Genomic DNA, 19,451 nt, shown 5'->3' with positions numbered 1-19,451 from the left:
TGTGTATTACTTTACTAAATAGGGCTGGAGCAATAGCACAGAGGGTAGGGCATTTGCCTTGCACGCAGCCAACATGGCCAACCCAAGTTAGATTCCTCCTTCCCTCTCTGAGAGCCCTGCAAGCTACCAAGAGTATCTCGCCCTCACGGCAAACCCTGGCAAGCTACCCGTCACATATTCAATATACCAAACACAATAACAATTGTCACAATTGCCTCAATGTTACTGGGCCCACTTGAGCAATTGATGAACAACGGGAGGACTGTGACAGTGACAGTTACTAAATAATCAAAAAAAACATGAGACTGAGGGATTCATCAAATTAAAAATTAAAATTTTACTTATTGCTTACTATATGAATATGGTATATTTATAAGCAATTCACATCAACATAAAAATGCTTTCTGCTAAGGTATATTTTGAAGATACTGTGAAAGAACCAATCACCTTTTGGATGAATTATGTTGGTTTAGGACTCATAGTTACTTTAAAGGGCTGAGCGATAACACAGCGGATAGGGCATTTGCCTTGCACGCAGCCAACATGCACAACCCGAATTCGAATCCTCCGCCCCTCTAAGAGAGCCAGGAAAGCTACCGAGAGTATCTCACCCGCACGGCAAAGCCTGGCAAGCTACCCGTGAGTATTTGATGTGCCAAACACAGTAACAACAAAGTTTCACAATGGAAACGTTATTGGGCCTGCTCGAGAATATTGATGAACAATGACAGTGACAGTGACAGTTACTTTAAAACTTAGATAGCCTCTCAGGTCTGTATTGCAAACCATAATGCCCAAAACTAGAGATAGCATAAGAAGGAAATTGTCTACCATAGAGTCACGGGGTGGGGTGGGGGTGGCAGGAGGAATACTGGGATATTGTTGGTGGAAAATGTACATTGGTGGAGGAATGTTCATTGTATGACTGAAACTCAGTCATGAAAGCTTTGTAACTGTATGTCACAGTGATTCAATTAAAAGAAAAGCTTAGAGTGCAATTTTTTTGTTTGTTTTCCAGTTGGAGTCATTCGATGTCCAGTTTGTAGCCAAGAATGTGCAGAGAGACACATTATAGATAATTTTTTTGTGAAGGACACTACTGAGGTTCCCAGCAGTACAGTAGAAAAGTCTAATCAGGTAAGTATTGAATCTTGAACCTTTTGCATCTTTTGATGAGGTGTCCTAATTGGAGACTGTAAAATGAAACATGTCCACCAGCAATATCTGTGAAATGATATAAATCTTTGAAAATTATCAGAAGTGGGCTTGAAGGGTAGTACAGTGAGTAAGGAGCTTTCCTTGCATGTACCTGATCTGGGTTTGATTCACAACATTACAGATAGTCCCCCTCACCTTCACCAGGCGAGCCCACAGCCGGGAGTAAGCCCCTAGCACAGACTTTGGCTCAAACACAAAGTCAAAGGAATAAAGCAATGTCTGTGCAGAAATCCTGAAGTCCCACCCCACTCATCTCTAATTCTCTGTCCTCTGACAGATTCTATTTCATTTTGACATTTCCTTGTAGTTTTTTATTATTTTCATAAAAATAATTCACAAATTTGGACTTTTTAAAAAAACTTTTTATTGAATCACAGTGAGATGCCCAGAAGGTTGTTCATGATTTTCAGTCATACAATGTCCAACACCCATCCCTTCACCAGTGTACATTTCGTACCACCAATGTACCCAGTTTCCTTTCCGCTTCCACTTCCTCCAACTTATTAAATGATATATGAATAGAAGAACATCCTGTCTTAAACAGAAAGGTACTATAAGACTTGCATAAAATGGAAAGGTTTTATAGTTAGAAGCTTATTATTATTTCAGATAAAGCCACCTTTTTTTCAGAGAATAGTAGAGGGAGTCTGCAGGATATTACCTCTGTGGTGGCGGTTTCTAAACTCCTGTATGTTGATTTGGGACAGGGGGAGGAAGCTCAATGGACTGCAGGGAGCACTGGGTTCATTCCCTGCCACCTCATGGCCCACTGAGTACTATCAAGGCAACCATGAAATCTGAGTCAGAAGTAGGGCCCCCAGCTACCCAGCAGGACCAGTGTGCTCTCCTCGCAAAAGGAAAAGCAGGAGAGAAAGGACCATACTTTTGGATGAGAGGTTGAAACTGCAATTCGATTAGATATTAAGTCTGGATGGAGGCATACGGAATCTATTTGAAATATGTTTTGATATTCTAAACACTATTGATATGTTTTTAATTTTATGATTGCTTTTTTCAAGTCTTATACTTAATTTTAAGGTAAAGGTAAAGGCCCTCCCGTTGATCGTCGATTTGCTCGAGCGGGCCCAGTAACGTCTCCATTGGAGACTTTGTTGTTACTGTGTCTGGCATATCGAATACTCGGTAGCTTGCCGGGCTCTCCGAGAGGGGCGGAGGAATCGAACTCGGGTCGGCCATGTTGGCCGCTTGGAAGGCGAACGCCCTACCCGCTGTGCTATCGCTCCATTTTATTTTATTTTATTTCTTAAAAATAAAATACTTAATTTTATTTTTAAGAAATTAAAAAAATTATTTTTTCAGGGGATATGATTAAGCCCAGTTCTCATGCAAGCAGGGATGTGTTTTACCTGAGTTATATTCCTGGCCCCAGTTTTTCTGTTTTAATGATAAAAATTGTGTTTATTCTTATGAAAATTCCCTTTGATTTGTAAGTTTTTTGATTGTAAGTTTGATTTGTAATTTACTTTTTTCTATTCAATATTTCTAAGAAAGTTTTTATTAGGAGCATCATTTAGAGAGCCACAGGTGGTATTCTTTCTCCTTTTTACTTATTCTTTCTCTCTTATTCTCCTCTTTTCTTTCTCTCTTCTACATGTAAGCCACGTGTGTGGTATTTCTGTTAAATCCAGTGTCAGGGTGAACTGCTGTATTCCATAGGAGGTGAGCTTTGATTGATTCTTTATTGTGTCTAAGGAGAGGGCATTAGTCTCCTTTCAGACCATGTTTCATTGTTTTCTCTATGCAGCTCCTTTCATTTGGAACAGATCTGTGAAGAAACTGAATCTGGGTATAGGAAAATGATTATTAATCTAAAGTTTAAAATATGAAAAGTAATGTTTAGAATTTCATATAACTAGTCATGGATAGGTCATGTAACTAAGTTCCTTCCCTTTTGTTTCATTTTATGCTGTTTCTTGGGAGAACTATATGTCCACTGTCGTCCTGTTGTTCGTTGATTTGCTTGAGCGGGCCCAGTAACGTTTCCATTGTGACAGTTGTTACTGTGTTTGGCATATCGAATACGTCACAGGTAGCTTGCCAGGCTTTGCCGTGCGGGCGAGATACTCTCGGCAGCTTGCCCGGGGTCTCCGAGAGGGGTGGAGGAATCGAACTCGGGGCGGCCATATTGGCCGCTTGCAAGGCAAACGCCCTACCCACTGTGCTGTCGCTCCAGCCCTGGGAGAACTATATAGGAATTTTTAAAAATGTGGATTATTTGGGTTTATTTATTTATTTTTGGTTTGAGGATCATACCCTGTAGTACTCAGGGCTTACTCCTGACTTTCTGTTCCCAGACCACTTGTGATGGGGCTCAAGGAACCATATTGGGTGCGAGATATTGATCAGCTGCTTAGAGAGGAAGCTGTACCCTAGCCACTATACTCTCTCCAGCCCCAGATTTTTGTTTCAAAAGTATCCTCAGTCCTACCTAGTGTGAACTTTAAAAAAAGTATTTGCCACAGAGAATAAACTTAAGTTGTTGTAAGAACAACTTTTTTTTTTTAATTTTTATTAGTGAAACACCATGAGGTACAGTTGTAGACTTACAAATTTTTCTACTTGGGTTTTTATTATACTATGATCGAGTACCCATCCCTCCACCAGTGCCCATTTCCATCACCACTGATCCCAGTATCACCCCCACCCTTCATCCCCCCCCCCCCCAATTCCACCTTGCCTCTGTGGCAGGGCATTCCCCTTTGTTCTCTCTCTCCTTTTGGGTGCTGTGGTTTGCATTGAGTGGCAGTCATGTTCAGTCTATAGTCCACTTTCAGCATGCATCTCCCATCCTGGGAGGATCCTCCCAACACCTTTGTTTGGTGCTCCCTTCTCTATCTGAGCCGCCTTTCCCCCTAGCATGTGCGGCTGGCCTCCTAGCCATGGAGTGAACCTCCTGGTACTTATCTAGGCTATTATTGGGTGTTAGTCTCCTATTTTGTTACTTTATATTCCCCAGATGAATGCAGTCTTTCTATGTCTGTCCCTCTCTAACTCATTCCACTTAGCATGATACTTTCCATGTGGTACCACTTGTATGTAAATTTCATGACTCCATCTTTTCTAACAGCTACATAGTACTCCATTGTGTAGATATACCAGAGTTTCTTTAACCAGTCATCTGTTCTTGGGCACTCAGGGTTTTTTTTTTTCAGATTCTGGCTATTGTAAACAGTGCTGCAATGAACTAACAAGTGCAGATGTCACTACGGCTATACTTTTTTGCCTCTCTGGGCTGGAGTGATAGCACAGCAGGTAGGGCATTTGTCTTGCATCAGCCAACATGACTGACCCAAGTTTGATTCCTCCGCCCCTCTTGGAGAGCCGGGCAAGCTACCGAGAGTATCTCACCCGCACTTTGGGCTGGGAAGATAGCACAGCGGTAAGGCGTTTGCCTTGTGCGCAGCCAGCCCGGCCGAGCCGGGTTCGATTCCTCTGCCCCTCTCGGAGAGCCCGGCAAGCTACTGAGAGTATCTCGCCCACACAGCAAAGCCTGGCAAGCTACCCATGATGTATTCGATATGCCAAACACATTAACAACAAGTCTCAAAATAGTGACATTACTGGACCTGCTCTAGCAAATCGATGAACAACAGGAGGATAGTGTTTGTTTGTTGTTTGTTTGGGATATATTCCCAGGAGTGGTATAGCTGGGTCAAATGGGAGCTCAATTTTTTGAGAATCAACCATACTGTTTTCCAAAAGGGCTGAACCAGTCGGCATTCCCACCAGCAGTGAAGGAGGGTCCCTTTCTCGCCACATCTATGCCAACACTGGTTGCTTTAGTTCTTTTGGAAGTGGGCAGTCTCTGTGGTGTGACATGATATCTCGTTGTGGTTTTGATCTGCATTCCCCTGATGATTAATGATGTAGAGCATTTTCTCATGTGCCTTTTTGCCATTCAAATTTCTTTGAGAAAGTTTCTGTTCATTTTGTCACTCCATATGGCCATTTTTTGGTGGGCTTGGATGTTTTCTTCTTGTAGAGTTCAACCAGTACTTTGTGTATCCTTGATAACAACCCCTTATCAGATGTGTATTGGGCGAATATCCTTTCCCATTCTGTAGACTGTCTTTGTATTTTGGTCACTGTTTCTTTGGAGGTGCAGAAGCTTCTTAGTTTAAGATAGTCCCATTTGTCTATCTCTGTTTTCACTTGCTTGGCCAGTGGCGTGACATCTTTGAAGATACCATTAGCTTCAGTGTCATGGAGGGTTTTGCCAACTTTGTCTTCAATGTACCTTATGGATTCCAGTCTGATGTTGAGGTCTTTAATCCATTTTGATCTTACTTTTGTACATGGTGTTAGGCAGAGATCTGAGCCCACGTTTTTGCATGTAGCTGTCCAGTTTTTCCAGCACAATTTGTTAAAGAGGCTTTCATTGTTCCACTTCACATTTCTTGCTCCCTTATCAAAGATTATATGATTATATGTTTCGGGGGAGATGTCAGTATATTCAACCCTGTTCCATTGGTCTGCAGCTCTGCCTTTGAAGAACAATTTTTTAAAGGATTAAAAACTTTATTTGTGTGAAGTTCATGCCCAATTCAATCAGCTAATCAGTGACTGAATAAATAGCAGTACTCCTACATTTAAAAAAAAAACTTTATTTGTGTGGGCTCTGGTGTCAAATACCTAACCCTTCTGAAAGTTCTATTTTGAAAACTAATATTTTCTAGATGTTATGTGACTATTTATTTTAGATATGATTTGTTAGTTCTATCACTCACCAATTACAGTTTATCTTGAGAATGCTGGCAGTGTGTGTGAAAGCTTAATCCAGAAAATAAAAAGCTAAATTCTGTAATCAGGAGGGTGGAGTAATGATATGAAATGACTGAGTTGTGAATTCAAGAGATTCTAATCTAAACAACCAAGAGGTTGCTTTATGACTCTATACAATCAGTAACTTTTCAGTAAGCTTATATTTACTTTAATTCTATAGCAGACATAATAACTTACTGAACTAGAGATTGAGAACATTAGTTTTCAGGGAGATGGGCTTTCAGACAGTGGTTGGAGGCCTTTTCCAGTGATATTTGGCCAACTAGGCTGATATTTCATTGCTAGGACCTGATCAGGTGGTGCCAATTGGGCCCTTCCGTGCTGTGGGTTGCCAGGACCCCTCTCCTCAGGTCCTTCAGGACTCAAGCTAAGATGCTTAGAAAGCCATGTGGTATCTGGAATTGATCCCAGGTATTGCTCCCTAACCTCTGACCCCTTCAGCAAACAAAACTTTTATTTATATGTTAATTAAAACACTGTGATTTACAAAGTTGTTTTATGTATACGCTGTTCTAGTTCTAATTCCGTAGCCAGTGTGACCTTCCCTCCACCAGTGTCCTGTTTTCCTTCCATCCCTCAGCTTGTCCTGTTAGGACATATAGCATATTTGTTTCATTTTGTGTCTTCCAAAAAAACTTAAACGAATGGCAAATGGAATTATTAGAAAACAAATCAATAAAAGTCAGTTATTGATTACTCTATGCTTTTGACCTATATATTTTAGCCTATGTAAATGAAATTAAAATCATGTACTTCAATATAATATAATGTGTGCTCGCATTTATATGTTAACTTTTTTCAGCCCTGGTATCTAAAGTATATCAATTATCTTTTATTTTGTGCTTTAAGGTCCCCATGGAAATAATCATGTCTTTCCTATCAAAAATCTAAAAAATTCTTCAGTAATTTATTTTGAATTTTGCATAAAATAGGTAAAGCTGACTATAAAATTTAGTAAGAGTGAAGAGAATTAAGAAAATTATTTAAGAAGGAAAGTCTGAATAGGCCTTTAAAAGTACAAAGTGTTTTATCATAAGAAAGTGAATACTGAAAAGGTTAATAAAACATAGCACATTCAATGTAAATGAGACAGTTCATTACTGGAAATGTATTCCTTAATCTAGTAGAGGGCAACCATAAGTACCAAAAGTGAGTGTCCATGTGCTGAGAAGTGTTTGTTTGGGGGGTATACCCCATGATGCTCAGGGGTTATTCTTAGCTCTGCATTCAGAAATCATTTCTGGAAGTCCTTGGAGGCTACATGGTATGCCAGGGATCAAACTCAAGATTGGCTGCATGCAAGGCAAGCACCCTACCTGAGGTACTATAGCTCTGGACCCTAAAGAAGCTTCTTTAATGCTTCTTGTAAAACTGGTTTCAGGGCTATTCCCTGAGCTGTTATTTTTCTCTGAAGTTTTTTATCATTCCTTAAAATCTTAACAATAATTTAGCTGGATATAGTATTCCGAGTGAGGGGTTGTATACTTAAATCTTTGTGCTGTCTCCCTCCATTCCCTTAAGGCTTGTAGATTCTCATGTGATAGAGCTCCTGTGACTCTTAAGACTTTTCTTTGTATGTAAATTGCTTTATTGATCTTGCTGCTTCCAGTATTCTATCCTTGGAATTTTTCATTGTGAGTACAGTGTTTTGTAGTTTTCCTTGTGGGGTCTGTTTTTGCAAGGACCCTTCAGTCAGGATTCTTGGATCTCAATGCCTGTAATCCTCAAGTATAGTAAATTCCTCTCTATGATTTCTTTAAATATTGTTTCTTCAAAGATTCTAATGGTTCTCATATTGTGCCTCTTAAAGTCATCTCATAGTTCTCTGATATGCTATTTGTTTCTTTTCAGGTTATTTTCCACTGTTTGTTTTCTAGTGACCTTGTATCATCTTGGAACTCTAAAATAGTTTAGATCTTTTTTTTTCTCAATATGAATATCAGCTGACACTATGAATATTAGATGAATGTTCCTCTTTGGGTTGGGCATTTTGTTGTCCTTTCAGTTATTCTTTCATAAACACTTTTTTATGTTTTCTGGCCGTTTATTTTGTTTTGGGTCCTACCTGGTACTACTGGGAAATACTTTTGACTCTGTGCTTGGGGGGCACTTTGGTAATGCTCAGGGACCCATAATGATACTAGGGATCAAACTCAGATGTTCTGCATATAAAGTATGTGCTCACCCTATTGAGCTATATCTTTGACCACATAAATACCTCATATGTATAAGGACAGAAAAGTTTCTTTAGAAATATGCATCATAAATATACAGTTTTATAACGCCTTTATTTTTACTTTACTTACACCTTTATTTTATTTAATTTTGAATTTCCAATACTTAAATCTTGGCTCTTTATTTTGTTCTGTTTTTGCTTCTGCTTCTTTTTGGGCTATACCCGGTGTTGCTCAGAGTTACTTCAAATTCTGTGCTCAGGAATCACTCCTGGTGGGCTCAGGGGACCATATGGGATACAGGGGATTGACCCAAGGTTGATGTGTTTGCTTTACCTGCTGTATTATCGTTCCAGCCCCAGAAAATCATGTTTGTTTTTATTTTTATAAAGTCGTTCACACTAATTTATTACATTTAGTATTCCAACATTAATCCCACCACCATTACCCCTACCCACCACCATATTTCAAATGTTTCTACCCCTTCCCCCAAAACCTGCACCCTAAGTAAGACCTAAATAATTTCTTTTGTACTGCTTGTTATGAATAGTTTCCTTAGAGCTGGGGCTGGAACGATAGCACAGTGGGTAGGGCATTTGCCTTGCACGTGGCCAACCCGGGTTCAATCCCCAGCATCCCATATGGTCCCCAGAGCACCGCCAGTTGTCATTCCTGAGTGCAGAGCCAGGAGTCACCCCTGTGCATTGCCAGATGTGACCCAAAAAGAAAAAAAATTTTCCTAAGAGTAAAGTGTGTGAAGATTGTTGTATTTCACCTTGGAGCCATTTAGCCCTTATTTTAGTGTATCAGTAGTTTAGAGCATTCATGGCTGTGCGCTCCAGGAATTTGGCTGTGAGCATGATGTCAATTGAGTTCTTGAGATTTTCAGCTGCTGGGGTTCTTTAGGGGCGGGTAAAGGGACTCAACCACCCCCTTTCAAGTAGTCCTGGATGAGACAGCCTGGCGCATGGTCTGGAGGCATCTTTGCAATGTGTTGCTTGTGTTGCTCTCTTCCAAGAGATTTATCTGAGTCTCTGGATCCTGGCCGTTAATGAGCTTATACGGCACCAAAGGCAGTTCCTGGACGTGACTGGCAGGCTACCACAAGCACGGGGAGATTGTGGAGGTCAACCACTCTCCACTCCATGCAAGCTTGGAAATTTCAGTCACAAGCCTCTGAGGAGAAAGGAAAGGCCGTGGTGTTGGTGTCTGAAGTAATGGGCAAATGCAAACTAGAACTGACTGCTGTGGTGGAGGGAAGGGTAAGCCCTGGTGAAGAGATAGATGTGAAGCATTGTGTGCCTGAAGTCCAGTCATGAATAACTTTGTAATTTCACAGTGACTTTTTTTTTTTCAAAGGAGTGGACTGCTGGTAGGTGAAGGGACTGCTGCTACAGTTGTTGTAAAGCAGCACCGATTGGTGTGATGTTCACAGAAGTTGCAGCCAACTAGGAAAGTAACGAAGTTGGTAGTTTCCTTTTCCTCTGGCATTGATCCTTCCAGCACCATCTTTGGTTAGAATCCGCTGTGGAAGCAACTCATAGTGCATAAATATGGCTGGCAGGCTAAGAGTATAGAAAAGGAGGATTTGTGCTGAAAGTAGAAATTAATAGAGTTGTTCCTGTCAAAATAGAGGGGAAGGAATCCGGCCATTTTTCCACGTGTACACTGGAGATAGTCACATCACCATGTCTTACTTACGTTTACTTGAAGTTGTTCTGTTTAGACACCGACTTGATAGATAGTTCATTTGTTTGATTTTGATGTTGAGATTTAGTTTTTAAGCCAAACGTATACATTATTTTAAAATTCATTTAGTTTTAAAGCAGAAGTCATAAAACAGGATATTACTATTTAGAGAACTCAGAGTATCTCTCCTCATCTATAACTTATTTCTTACCTCTTAGGTAGTCATTTAATTTGTTGTTGTTGTTGTTGTCTTTATTTTGGGGGGCCAAGTCCAGCGTTACTCAGGGCTTACTTCTGGCCCAGTGTTCCGGGAACAGTGTGAAGTGCTGGAGGTCTGACCCAGGCTGGTCACCTGCAAGGCAGGCACCCTACCTGCTGTACTCTCGACAGCTCTTTTATTTTAAATATCTAATTTTATGTAATTTTGCATTATTTTTACACTGTGCTCATATTTCATTTGTATATTCAAACTGTAAGCAACAAGTAAACCACTCATTTCCACCTTTCTTAAATAAGCATGATTAGATTTTCTACTTTGCTTTTTCAATTTGACTTTATACTAAAGGTCTATCTTTGTTTGGCAGTTATTTTTTGTTGGTAGTGCTGGGCTTAAACCCAGAACTCATGGATGAGAGACATGGACTCAGCCACTAAGTAAGTCCTCAACCTCCTTTGTAGGTTTTTTTTTTCTTTATGTTAACCATCATTTATTGATCTCTCAAACTGTGCCAAGCAAAGTGGTACCTATATAGAAACAATTTTCATACGGTATTTCTGTGATTCCCATTTTACAGATTGGAAAGTGAATATAGAGTTAACCTATCCCTCGCAGGTTTTGTAGAGATTTTCTGACTCACGCTTGGAGTATAGTGCAGGGGTTAAGTATTAGTGCATAGTAGAAGCTACTGGAGTGGATGGAACCAGTTCCCCAGCCTTAATAGAAATCTCTAGAATCACTGTGACTTCAGATCCAGAGGATCAGACAAGGAGGCAAGAGATTGGGAGGTATCAAGGAATCAATGTAATATAATCAATATAATATCACAATCACAGTCCTCGTTCATCAATTTGCTCAAGCTGGCCCAGTAACGTCTCCATCGTGAGACTTATTGTTACTGTGTTTGGCGTATTGAATACATCACGGGTAGCTTGCCAGGCTTTGCCGTGCGGGCGAGATACTCTCAGTAGCTTGCTGGGCTTTCCGAGAGGGGCGGAGGGAATCAAACTCGGTTCGGCCATGTTGGCTGCGTGCAAGGCAAACACCCTACCGCTGTGCTTTCACTCCAGCCCCAATATAATATATATAATATAATAAATCAATATAATATCAGGTGATAGCAGAAAGGTTTGAGATGGTAAGAATATAGAAAAGGTAGGTTCTTGGATTATTATCTAGGAAATTGGCTAGTGTAAACCACTGACTTGGGAAAGTTTTATTTCCCCAGTTGCAAATGGTTATATGAAGAACTGCTGATAATATCTATAACTTTGATTCATTTTTAGAGAATAGTGCCAGTCATTTATGCAGAGTTGCAGAAGCTAGAAGCAGGAGCTCTCTTTCACTCTGTATCCAGTGCATCTCCCAAACCAGTCTGTTTTACTTTCTAGATTCTTTATTTATCTTCGCTGCCACCCACTCTCACCTACCCGATGGAAAAGCCTCCAGCTTATCTCTATGCAGAAATTTTTGTCCCATTTTGAATTTGTTCTCTACATTGAACCAGTGGTATTTTTTAAAATGTAAGTCTCACCGTGTCACTTAGTTACTTAAGAACTTTTAGGAGATTTCTTTGGACAAAACTAAAGTTGTCATGTGATCTGTTTTGAGCTGTGCTCTGCTAGCCCTGCCTCGAGCTCCTTCTCTCCGGTCTTCCCCTCCAACCCCCCCAACCCCCCACCTCTTCTCTTCAGTTATACTTGCTTTCTATCCATTCTCTAAACCTGAAGCATTTCTTCTTTCATAGCTAATGAGGGCTAATATCTCCATAGAGAAAATATTGCTTCGACAGTTTCTTTCTCCAATCCTCCAGTCCCACTAAAGTGAGATAAGCACCCTCAGTTATATTCTTCTCATAATTTTTCACTATGGTATTTTTCAGTTCGAAATTTATGCTTTAGTGTGATTATTTTAATGTTTGTCTGCCTTACATTTAGTCTTAACAGCTACTTTTTAAAAATTGCGTTACTGGTCTCACTTCAGGACTCGAGTCTTCTAAGTAGCCTGCCCAGGAATACTGAGCTAGATAAAAGCGGACCTAGGATTTGAATCTGTATTTCCTTTGTAAGATCTTGCTTGCTTGACTTTAATTTTTTTTCTTTATTTATTTCTTGTTTTCAAGACTTGTGTACTTCCTGGCTATTTTGTATATTGTACTAATGACAATTTGCATCTCAAAAGTAGTAATGTTTTCTTGTTTTTTGCAGTTCTGAGGCCTTATGGTATGATTTAAAATGCCATTTTAGATTGACAAACTTTATTAAGTTAACTTTTAGTAATTACGGTTGGAATTTCACTCATATATGACTAACAAGTATCATGTCTGTTTTTGAATTTTCTCAAAAATTGATGTAAGGGGCCTAGACATATACCCAGACATCTATAGCTCAGGGGATAAACCCCTGCCTTACTGGCTGGGGGCTGTGCACTCGATCCTTTGCAGAGTGTCTGATCTCTAGCACAGCAAAACTAAATGTGTGAGTGCCACAACCAAAGTGTGCAGTCACTCCCAGCCAGCACTGCGACCAAGGTGAGTGAGCACTGCAGTGAGGGTGTGAAATGGCCTAATCACAATAAAGGAAAAGAGCAGGGGAAATAAATGTGACCTGTTTCTTGTGTTAGGTGTGTACAAGCTGTGAAGACAACGCAGAAGCAAATGGATTTTGTGTTGAGTGTGTCGAGTGGCTCTGCAAGACGTGCATCAGAGCTCACCAGAGGGTGAAGTTCACAAAAGACCACACTGTAAGGCAGAAGGAAGAAGTATCTCCAGGTAATAGAGTTCATTTCTTCTCTTCTCTACCCTTCTCACATTCCCACACTACCCCAATATTGCCTTTTTTGGATAATACTTAACAGTCATTACATGTACTGTCGAGTGTATTAATATAAGGAGGACCATATTGCAGTTGAAAATTGAGTACTTACAAAGTGTTGAAAAGTGTGAATAGAGAATCCTTCTGCCTCAGTCATATTTCCATACTTCTATTTGATTTTGTATAATTTGTTCAAATGTCTGTATTTGATACATAAGATAGCCAGATTTTTTGCTTTTAGGTAATTATGATTTCTAAGTTTTTGTCTCATAATATAATTCATTAATAAATTCTTTATTTCAGTATTTTTAAAATTATAATAAAATTAATTTTATTATAGCATAAAATTTTTATTTACCATTTTAGCTATTACGTATAAAATTCAGTGGCATTAGTTACATTCAGTGTCCTGCAGTTATCAACATCATTTAAATCACCATGAAAAGAAGCTGTAGACATTAATAACTTCTAAACCCTTTCCCCTAGTCCTTACTAACCTTTAATTCATATTTCTGCAAATTTCCTTATTCTAAATGATTAATGCAAGAGTATCCCATACAGTATTTGGCCATTGTTGTCTGATTTGTGTGTGTGTGTGTGTGTGTGTTGTTTTTGCTTAGCACAATGTTTGCAGAATTTTACCATGTTAAAGTGTTTATCAGAACTAGTTTTTTAAAAAATTGAGGTGTAATTGATATTTATGTGTACAATTTGCTGATTTATTATTGATACATACTGTGAAATGATCACCACAGTAAGTTTGGTCAGGTTACCCACACCTCCATACATGGTTTATTGCACTACAGTATTATTATCTATAGCTACAGTATTTTACACCCCCAAGATTAATTTATTTTGTAAGTAGGAGTCTGTACCTTTTTGACATCAAACTCTTTTTTTTTTTTTTACCACCTTACCCTGTCCCTTGCAACCAACAGTCTTTTCTTTGTATCTGTGAGTTTGGGTGTGTTTTACATTACACATATAAGAGATAATACAGCATTTTTCTTTCTCTCTCCTCTCCCCTACTCTCCCCTCCCCTCCCTTCCTTTCCACTTCCTTCCCCTCCTTCCCATCCCCTCACCCTTCTGCTCCTTTCCCCTGCACTCCCCTTCCCCCTCCTGTTCCATCCCTTCATCTCTTCTCCCTTCCCCTCCTCCCCCTTCCTTCCCCTCTTTTTTTCTCATTTTCTCTCTCCCTCTCCCTTCTCCCTCTCTTCTTTCTGTCCTTCCTCTCTTCCCTATACTCTCCTCCTGTGTTTGTATACACACTTACAAATCACCTTTTTTAATTTCTCAGATAACACATGGCTGCTCTGCCTTTTTATTTTCTTGATTTCCTTTGCTGTGCAGAAACTAATTAGTTTGTTGTAGTTCTCTTGTTTACCTTTGTTTCCTTTCTTTTGGTGTGATATCTCAAGCCTTATCCCAAGGGCAATGTCAAAAAGATGGCCACCTATGTTTCTTCCTAGTTTTATAATTTCAAGGCTTCTGTTCAGATTTTCAGTCCATTTGATTCATTTTTTTGGGTATGCTCTAAGATGGTAGGTCGGTTTCATTCTTTTTGCATTTTTCTTTCCAGTTTTTCTAACACTATTGAGGAGACTGTTCTTTCCCTATAGTATATTCTTTGTTTATAAATTACCCATTTATTTTGGGTTTATTTCTGGGCGTTTTATTCTGCTTCATTGATCCATGTATCTATTTTTATGATAGCGCCCAATTTTATAGCTTTGTAAAATAATTTGAAATCCAGAAGTATGTCTTTGTTCTCCTTTCTCAGAATTGCTTTGGCTAATCAGAGCCTTTTATAGTTCCATACATATTCAGGATTGAAAAATGCCATTGGAGTGGCTGCATTCAATATGTAGATTGCTTTGGGTAGTATATGCATCAGTATCTTTTTGTTTTTGGTAGAACTTTATTTAGTTCATCATTCGTTAAAGTAGTTTTGCTTGAAAATTATTTTACTATTTTTTTCCCCTGTTAATCTGAGGCCACCAGGACTGCACCTAGTTGCGTTCAGGGATCTTATGTGGTACTGTTGATTAAACCTGGAGCCCTGTGCATGCAAGTTGTCATGTTCTTTGAACTGTCTAATCTAATTTTACTACTTTTTATTATTCATTATTCGCAGCCAGTGTTTGCATGACTGTTCTATATTTCAGTAACTTTGCTCAGTACTAGAAATTATATAAGGCACTCAACTCCTCTCCAAGAATTGCTTAGTATCATGAAGACTGAATAAACATGCAGTCAAATGTTGGCCTAATAAGTTCTGTTTGAACAAAAGAAAGGAGTATTTATTTCTGATTTGTTGACTTAAATGTTGATGACAGATCAAAACATCACTTGAAGCAAGAGGGTGGGGAAAGAAAGTATACAGGGAAAGAATAAAAGGAAGAGGAGAGGAGGACAAGGAAGCGGTGAGACTGAGTCTGAAGAGACAGATAGAGTGGGAGATAATTTCCAAGGGCATTGCTGGCTGATGAAAATACACAAAAGTGAAAAGGCAGGTATAGAAGTATTTCTGTAAGTTTAGTATTCTAGCTCTAACTTCAGAGAAGGACTATTTAATAACAGTGATGCAGTTTATGGGCTGGAGCGATAGCACAGTGGGTAGGGCATTTGCATTGCACGCAGCCAACCCTGCCAACCCAGGTTTGATTTCTCTGCCCCTCTTGGAGAGCCCAGCAAGCTAGCGAGAGTATCTCGCCTGCACAACAAAGCCTGGCAAGCCCCCTGTGATGTATTCCATATGCCAAACATAGTAACAATTGTCACAATGGAAATGTTACTGGGCCCGCACGAGCAAATCGATGAACAATGGGAGGACAGTGATTGAGTTTACATATAATATGTTGGCAATAAACCTTCTCCATGAAACCTCAGTAGTCAGGATGTGGTCAAAAGATTTGAACTTGTCTAGGTTTGGGGTTAATTAGTTCCAAAAGTTCAACAAAGAGAGTTAGAAAAAATGACATATATTGAAATGGAGACGTTTCATTCAGTTAACCAAATATTTTAACTGGATAAAGGACACGTGAAAAGTGAAGCTGTCAGTTAATAACGTTTTAATAGTATTTTTGATAATAGTATAGATATGAAATAATAATGGACAAATAAATTACCTGGAATGTGATTGATATATGGAGAGAGAGAGAGAGAGAGAGAGAGAGAGAGAGAGAGAGTGTGTGTGTCCAAAAAAACTGCAGATCTCAAGAGGAGGTCTGTCAATTTACACACCATTGGGGTGATAATGGGAATTAGGACTCTGGATGACAGTGAGTCAGGACCTAAAGTCTATAAGTATAAAAGAAGAGTCTATAAATGTGTATAAAATCAGGCAGATTATAAATATTCTTGACATCTTCCAAGGCGATCAAAGATGTGTGTATAGTCATCTTGCCTACTTAGATTGACACTCAGATGATATTAACATCAATGGTAAAGATGGTCAAGCTAGAAGATATTGAGATGATATTGTACTGCCTCAATACTGGAATTAGTTGCATTATTATCTTGATGTTATGCTTTGAATATTATGTTAACTTTTCTCTACTTTATTGGGCTGGAGCGATAGCACAGTGTTTGCTTGGCATGCGGCCAACCCTGCTGACCCGGGTTCAATTCCTCTACCCCTCTTGGAGAGCTCGGCAAGCTACTGAGAGTACCTCTCCCTCACAGCAAAGCCTGACAAGCTACCCATGACGTATTCGATATGCCAAACACAGTAACAACAAGAGTCACAATGGAGACGTTACTGGGCCTGCTTGAGCAAATCGATGAACAGGAGGACAGTGCTACAGTGCTACTTTATTATTTTTCTTCATTCATTCTGAATTTTATGTATTTTAGCTGTTTTTAATCTGACTATAGGGTAGGTTATCTTTTTTTTTTTTCTTGAGCCCGGCAAGCTACCAAGAGTATCTCACCCGTGCAGCATAGCCTGGCAAGCTACCTGTGACGTAGTCAATATGCCAAACACAGTAACAACAAGTCTCAAAAAAATGGAGACGTTACTGGGACTGTTCTAGCAGATCAATGAACAACGAAAGGACAGTGTTTGTTTGTTTTTTGTTTAATAACTATATTATAATATTTTTAAAATTTTTTATTAGTGAAACGCCATGAGGTATAGTTGTAGACTTACAAGTTTTTGTGCTTGGGTTTCAGTTATATAATGATTGAGTACCCATCCCTCCACCTGGGCCCATTCTCCACCCCCGAAGATTCCAGTATCCCTACCCCCCCCCCCCCCCATCGCCCCCATCCCATCCCGGCTCTGTGCCAGGGCATTCTCTTTTGTTCTCTCTGTCCTTTTGGGTGCTGAGGTTTGCAAAAGAGGCATTGAGTGGCAATCATGTTCGGTCTAAAATCTACTTTCAGCATGCATCTCCCATCCTGGGAAGATCCTCCCAGCACTCGCACTGTTCACAATAGGTTATCTGTTTTCACCCACTGAAACTGCTCTTGCACTTATCTAGCTAAATATTATTTGTTCATTAGTTTTATCTTTATTTTTCATTTTCTTAATTAAAAAATTACACTTATTAAACCACTGGGATTTACAAAGTAATTCATAATACAATTTTTTCAGGCATACACTGTTCCAACAACAATCCCACCACCAGTGTAACCTCCACCATGTCTCCAGTTCCCCCTCCACACCCTTCCCAAGCCAACCCCATTGGCAGGCATATAGCAAACTTATTTCATATTAATTGCTCTACGAAAACTTGGAGGATTGCAAATGCAGTTATCATAAAAATAAACAATAAAAGTCAGTTTGTGATGACATTGCTATGTGATTTAACCTATGTAAACTATGATGTTAATTTAATACAATATCATACAATGCCTGATCTCATTTATATAGATAAGTTTCAACTCTAGTATCTAAGATGCATTGCATTAACTTTTATTTTGTATTGGGTTTATTGTGGTAATAATCCTGTCTTTCCTGTCATTAATGAAACTTTTAATTCTTTGAGATGAACTACTAGCCCGGCAAGCTACTGAGAGTATTCGATATGCCAAACACAGTAACAACAAAGTCTCCAATGGAGACGTTACTGGGCCCGCTCAAGCAAATCGACGATCAACGGGAGGGCCTTTACCTTTACCTTTACCTTTTTTTAGAAAAATAAGTGCTTAAAGCTTGAATTATGATTTTTAGGGCTGGAGACATGGTATAGTGATTAAAGCACTTGGTTTGAATATATGGAATAAGGTTTGCCTTGCATGCAGCCAGTTCTGTTTTTAATCCCAAGCACTACATAATCCCCTGAGCACAGAGCAATGAGTAATGCTATTGTACTACAAAATATGATCCCAAAGTCCCTTGTACTCCCAAAATTAAAGTATGATTTGTTACTCTTTTGCTGTTTTTTAGATATTGAGGGTGATGAGGGCATTTGGAGGTCATATATGTGTTGCTAATTTCTGTTTTGGTGAATTATAAAGATGGGAGAGAGGAAGAACAGAATTATATTAAGTGAAAAATAGCAAGGTGCTGAATAGCGTGATTGTAAATTTTTGTCAATTTTAAGAATTCATTGAAAGAAAGTGGAAATTTTTCCAAGCTTCAGTCTCATTTGTTTCTGGTTTCAACAGTTTCATTGCGTGTGAACAGAAAGTTATTCCCAAGAAGCCAAGTCATAAAAATACATTACTTTTCTATAAAAGTTTTAGAGGAATTTTGCTTTTGTTTTTGGGCCACATCGGCAGGGCCACTCCTGGTTCTGTGCTCTGGGATCACTGCTGGTAAACTAGAGGGACCTTGGTGCTGTAAGTATCAACACCCAAGTCAGCTATGTGCAAGGCAAGTGCCTTGCCTGTTGTATAATTTCTCCAGTTCTTGGGATTTTTAAATAAATTTTAATATTGTAACCCGGCATGCGCTTTAGCACTGTCCACCCGTTGTCCATCGATTTGCTCAAGCGGGCCAGGAATGTCTCCATTGTGAGACTTGTTACTGTGTTTGGCATATTGAATACATCACAGGTAGCGTGCCAGGCTTTGCCGTGCTGGTGAGGTACTCTTGGTAGCTTGCTGGGCTCTCTGAGAGGGGCATAGGAATTGAACTCGGCTCGGCACGCAAGGCAAACCCCCTACCACTATGCGATTGCTCCAGCCACCACCACCCCCCTCCAATTTTTTTTTAAAAAATCTGGTTAAATTTTAATACTAAATTTTAAAATACTACATATTATCTCATACTGGGAAAAAAGTGTTCTAAATTCTTTGGCTGATAATACATCATTTGTAATTGCAAATTGGTAAAAGAAAAATGAAGTTGATGAATGAAAAATGTCACTTATTTAAAAAATGTATCAAGGAATAGTAAACGTGGTGGTTACTGCTTGTTTGATTGATTGATTGATTGATTGATTGGATTACTGAGATACAGTTACAAACTTCCATGATTAAGTTTCAGCCATGCAATGATTGAGCACACATCCCTCCATCAGTGCACATTTTCCACTACCATTGTTCCCAGTGTCCTTCCCGCCACCCCTGCTCCGTCCCACCACTT

At 39.3% G+C, this 19,451-nt stretch overlaps 1 protein-coding gene across 1 annotated transcript in view; it reads left to right on the top strand.

The window, feature by feature from the left end:
- TRIM24 (tripartite motif containing 24) overlaps positions 1-19,451 on the top strand; it is a 142,391-nt gene that overhangs the window by 51,652 nt on the left and 71,288 nt on the right. Inside the window, exons 3-4 of the mRNA XM_056124004.1 lie at positions 1,019-1,137; positions 12,724-12,871. Coding sequence (XP_055979979.1) covers positions 1,019-1,137; positions 12,724-12,871 — 267 coding nt within the window. The remainder of the gene's footprint in view (positions 1-1,018; positions 1,138-12,723; positions 12,872-19,451) is intronic.

This window comes from Sorex fumeus, unplaced genomic scaffold (assembly GCF_029834395.1).
Source record: "Sorex fumeus unplaced genomic scaffold, SorFum_2.1 ptg000048l, whole genome shotgun sequence".
In the NCBI taxonomy this organism is placed as follows: Eukaryota; Metazoa; Chordata; class Mammalia; order Eulipotyphla; family Soricidae; genus Sorex; species Sorex fumeus.
The sequence above is the reverse complement of the archived record's forward strand: the minus strand, read 5'-3'. Positions and strand labels throughout refer to the sequence as shown.